The sequence below is a fragment of the Polyodon spathula genome, unplaced genomic scaffold, assembly GCF_017654505.1.
Source record: "Polyodon spathula isolate WHYD16114869_AA unplaced genomic scaffold, ASM1765450v1 scaffolds_3756, whole genome shotgun sequence".
NCBI classification, from domain to species: Eukaryota; Metazoa; Chordata; class Actinopteri; order Acipenseriformes; family Polyodontidae; genus Polyodon; species Polyodon spathula.
The window spans coordinates 1-5000 of record NW_024475215.1 but is presented as its reverse complement, the minus strand read 5'-3'; the positions used below and the strand labels follow the sequence as shown (position 1 = coordinate 5000).

Genomic DNA, 5000 nt, shown 5'->3' with positions numbered 1-5000 from the left:
CAGGTGCAAGGGGGGGGGGGGGGGGGGGGCGTGCATAGCGAGGGACTTGCAGGGGGTTGTGTGAATCTGGAATAGTGGTGACCCCACCAAAAGATCAGATCTGCAGACTGATGTTGGGATCAATGACATTGAAACATCACAGCACTGGTAATTCAAGTAAACACAGGCATGTGCCACACATGTTCTGATAGCAGCAAATGAGCGACGCAGAGAAGCATTAATATCCGATATGACAGGAATGGCGTTTTACTGCACGGGAAAGGAAACCACATTACAGGCAGTAGGCTCTATGGCACCATTAACGGCGTGGTGCCTGAGTAACAGATTGATGTCAATCACACTTTCCCCCCAATGAGAAGTGTTTGATCCTTGCGTGCGGCATGAGGTCTGTGTTCCTGGGCGGAACTTTCCCGGGTTTCAGGTGTGAGGACGCTGTGCGCGGCACGAGTTACATATATACTGTATTAGAGTAGACATCCAATAACATATATACATGCTATTAGACTATCACTCAACATACAATCCATTATAAAATAGTAGACATCTAAACCACATTAGTGTCGTTCCTGTAACTATTTGTAATGTATTTAATAAGTATACAATTGACACGTGTGCTGTAATATAGTTTAGAATTAGCTTCGGAGAACAGTTTGGAAATTGATTTTATAGATATGTAAAGATCTGGATCGTTTGAATAACCCCTCCTGTTGCTCCGGTTTGCAGCAATGCGCATGTGTTTGCGTAGCATTATACTAGTGCCTCGGGTTCATTGCTCTCAATAGAACAGCTGGAGCTGGAGTGGGGAAACCCTGCTAAAAGCTGTCCTCAATTCTATGGGTGATGTTTCCACATCCTTAGAGCAGCTCTTCCAGATGTCACAGATGCAGCTTTCCTCTCCCTGCCAGTAGAGTCTGTGAGTAAAAGGCTGCTCAGAGTTTCCCACACTCAGTGCTGTTCTGCGCTCGATTCAGGACAGCAGCAGCGCGCCGTGCAGAATGTCGCATTAGTGACGGTAATTGGATCTGTATTGTATGACAGCGAGGGTCTGACGTCACAGACCATCTGGAGGGAAAGGCGATCAGAGGCTTATACCTTTTCAATAATATCTATTGGTGATTAGGAAATCGGATGATGTCATCCCTATACAAGCAGAGATAAAGACTCACAGATGCCAGTGGTATTGTGGGGTCTTAATGACATTATAACTTGTGACTTTACTCTCCAGAGCTTTCCCACACTTTGCCCATTCAGAGAGTTCAGGCTTGCACAAAGGAAGTGTGCCTTGTTAAATGCTAATCTATGTTTAGAAAGCCATCTTCAGCAACAGCACACTTGGGAATAAGCTGAGGCTAATATATTTCAATGAAGAGCCAGATGAACACAAGCAACAACTTTAGCTAATTTCCAAATAATAATGAAACTTAACATAGAGAATGAGCAACCGAATTAGTCCAGTGAGGACCCCAGTGTTTACAGTGTATACAGTCCAGACCTTTCCATAGCTTCTTTCTGCAGAAACAACCTGTGATGTGTTTCTATACTGAATACAACCTGAATATATTAATAACCTAGAGATCATGTATGAAGCAATACTGGTGTTAGTGAATGACAAAGTGTTTAATAGATATTTTATATAGAAAACTACCTCTTTCTGAATCACTAGTGATTACATATTGAAATAACTGTTTCCACTTGTGATCCAAATCTCTGTAATATTTTCTAGTAGCAAATAAGTAAGCCGCTCCTCTCCCTGTCCTCATCACTGGCATGGGTGTGGATAAGCAGCTTCATGCCCTGTCTCTGTGGGGGTGGGGCACTGGGATCTGTGAGTGAGTTTTCCACCGTTTCCCACACTCTCTATCCATTCATTGCATTCAATTGGTTAACAAAAGAAGTGTGTCTTGTTACACATTACATTAGTGATGGTGTTTGATCTCCCATTGATGCTGAAGGAAAGCTTACTCCCAGCAGACCATCTGGATCGCAATATATGTCATCCTCCCGACTCTGGCAGACTCTTGAAAGTCACTTCACCTGTTGCTGTTTGACTCTTTCAAGCGGTTGCAAGGTGTTAGTTTTCTCTTGTAGCTTTACCTTTGTAACTGATAAACAAACAGAGATGTCAGAGCGCTCTATCATCACTCTCTCTGGGAAGAGTACAAGTACAATGACACTTATTTAAGATGATGCTTTCTGAATGTATGTGTCTGGACCCAGTAACAGGTGCATAAGCCTACCTGTATACTACAAGCCATGCATCTTAATATCAGTACTGTAACATTGCAATCACATTATGTATTGCTCTGCATATTACATAGTTTTTATAAATGAATGGCAGGGTACAGTACTGTGTTTGAGAGACAGATGCTGAGGAAATTGGCCAAAACATTAAAGGCTAGGGATCTACTATATATAATGTACTCATCTGTAAATTATTCTCTGCTACAATATTACTGTTTGTCTGTATTCTAATATTGATCCTGTTCTAGAGAATATTCCTTTGTATGCAGTTTTAGCTCTGTCCATTATCCCGACACATCAGCCCTCAAGCACTCCCCTTTATAACACACACCCCTATTCAGCAGCAAGAGGTCTATTGTTCTCCCACATTGTGCTGTCAATTTAACAAGTATTGATTAAAGATTTCCCTATTCTCCCTCTGAATGCATTAATTCTGCTCCAGTGTGGGAAACTGCAGTCTTGCAGGGACCCACAGATGGATATGCAGATTTCAGAGAGTGCACACAAGTGTTTAATGTCAGGTATAGCTGAATATCAAGGTATGTGTGTGTAATATACAGCATGAGCTGGTTTGCATGGATTTACAGAAGTTTCAGCACCAAGGATAGCACCTGTTACCCAACAGGCAGCCCTCTCCCTCACTGTCTTCACTGCTAATCACAGCAGGATATATATTCAAGAAGAGACACACAGTAAAGAAATATAGTTCAATTGCTTTATTTGATTGACACATGAGACACGTGTCATTCACAGATTTCAATGCTGGATTCATCAGACAGTTCTGAGGATACACAATACACTGCATCGATAATGCCCTGATACAGGCTACTCAAAAAGTCAATTTCTACAGATACTCTGCACTCGGATTTACAAAATCACTACCACACCTTGAAGAAAACTTCAACACAACATATTTCATATAAGATTCACTCAGCGTGAGCTACTCTTTGAGATACTGCCTTTATAAAAGGCACACATACACATTATACAGTATTTAAAATAATGTTTTTCAGCAATGCACACACACGTCTTGTCTAACAAGATACAATAAGAGGATATTGCCTTCGCAGAAGACACACATACATGTATAATTGTATTGATAGTATCTTAATATTTCTTTACAATGAAAGATCAAGTTCATATTTTGGGAATAGTTTTTCATCAATAATACAGATTTCTTGTGTAACAAGATACAATAAAGAGATGCCACCTTCAGAACAGGTCGTTATATAAATACTGTTTGAAGTATTTCAGTGTTACTTTATAAAAAAAATACCATACAGTTTCAGCAATGCGTACACACTTCCTGTGTAATTATATACAATTACAGATATATTGCCATCACAAGAGGCATGAATACCCAAACTATTTCAGATAATTTCTCTGCAGAGAAAAATAACTTTCAAACCATTTAAAAATCGTTAGCATTAGCTATGCACGCACAATTTTTGTGAGACAAGATTCTATTCAGGATATACTGCCTTCACAGAGGACAGGAATACCCGTGTTTTACTCATCATAATATTTCTATAAACAGAAATGACTTTGAACTAAACAGCGTCATCGCTGCATACACACTTCTTGTATAAGAAGAATGAACAAATACTAGCGTTCACAATATTGCCCCAGCATTGGGTACCTATTGTGGTTCCTTTCAGTCAATGAAAGTAGCATTAAAATCTTCTGCACAAGCAAAAGAGGAAGGGAAACACCCCCTACACAATGAGAATTACTGTATATGCCCATCATAGACAGGCATGTTGAATTCTGTATGTCAAAGTGTTCAAAGTGACAGTGTCCGTTGTGATCTACCAGGGCCGCCAGAGGGCACTCTTCACCGGGGTCGCCTCTTTGACGGGGGTCTGATGCACTGGAGAATTCTGCGCAGCTTGGAAATGGTTCAGTAGTTTTCTCTGGGTTTCTGTCTTCATTTCATCCCGGGAAAGGAAGCGCACGATTTCTTGCACACACCTGGAGTAGCCTTCATTTCCCGTCGCTGGCCGGGCGGAGGCGCTCTGTCTCAGGTAGCAGACGGTCATTTCCAGGATGTCCGCTTTCTCCAGTTTGGAATCGGGCTGCTGCTTCACGAATTCTTTTCCCAGTAACGTCTTGAGCTGCTCGATGCTGCTGTTGATACGATCTCTGCGCATCTTTTCAACCACCGGTTTTCTCAACTGTGAAAAAGAACAAGGTACAAATTCGATTAATAACCTGGTCGTGAGGGAATAACAACTGAAGTTTTGAAAACACAAAATATGAAAAAAAATAATCATATGTGCTCATTTAGTCTCAACTTACCTTGTTTGTCATTGCCACGTGTCCCTGTGAGTATCGCATAGCTGCAGTGATTGTAGGTGCCATTGCTGGAGTCACGGTGCTGTTAGTACCGCTTTCTCTGGAGCTTGGAAGTGTCAGATCTGCTGGTTTTAGCTACAAGCATCTCCCCTATTTATACTCTCCAATCTCCATACGAATGTGTGGGGCTCGGGCTTGTTGGAGTTTCTCACACTCAGCAGCCAATCGGCGCGCTCGGGAGGACAATGGGAGAAGCTGGAATTGTCACATGCTGAATTAAGTGCTTATTGACGGAGGAGAATAGCCAACTCCCAGGTGACCCCAGTGACTTGCAGGGGGTTGTGTGAATCTGGGAAAGTGGTGACCCCACCAAAATATCAGATCTGCAGACTGATGTTGGGATCAATGACATTGAAACATCACAGCACTGGTAATTGAAATAAACACAGGTATGTGCCACATAT

The 5000-nt window shown here is 41.8% G+C and overlaps 1 protein-coding gene across 1 annotated transcript; it reads right to left on the bottom strand.

The window, feature by feature from the left end:
- Nucleotides 1-3367: 3367 nt before the first annotated feature.
- Nucleotides 3368-4648, bottom strand: LOC121312262 (transcription factor HES-5-like). The gene is made up of 2 exons (XM_041244186.1): nt 4540-4648; nt 3368-4415 (listed from the first exon to the last, which is right to left on the bottom strand). The coding sequence occupies exons 1-2, from the start codon at nt 4600-4602 to the stop codon at nt 4050-4052; spliced, it is 429 nt and encodes a 142-aa protein (XP_041100120.1). The 5' UTR covers nt 4603-4648; the 3' UTR covers nt 3368-4049.
- Between the last annotated feature and the right edge of the window lie 352 nt (nt 4649-5000).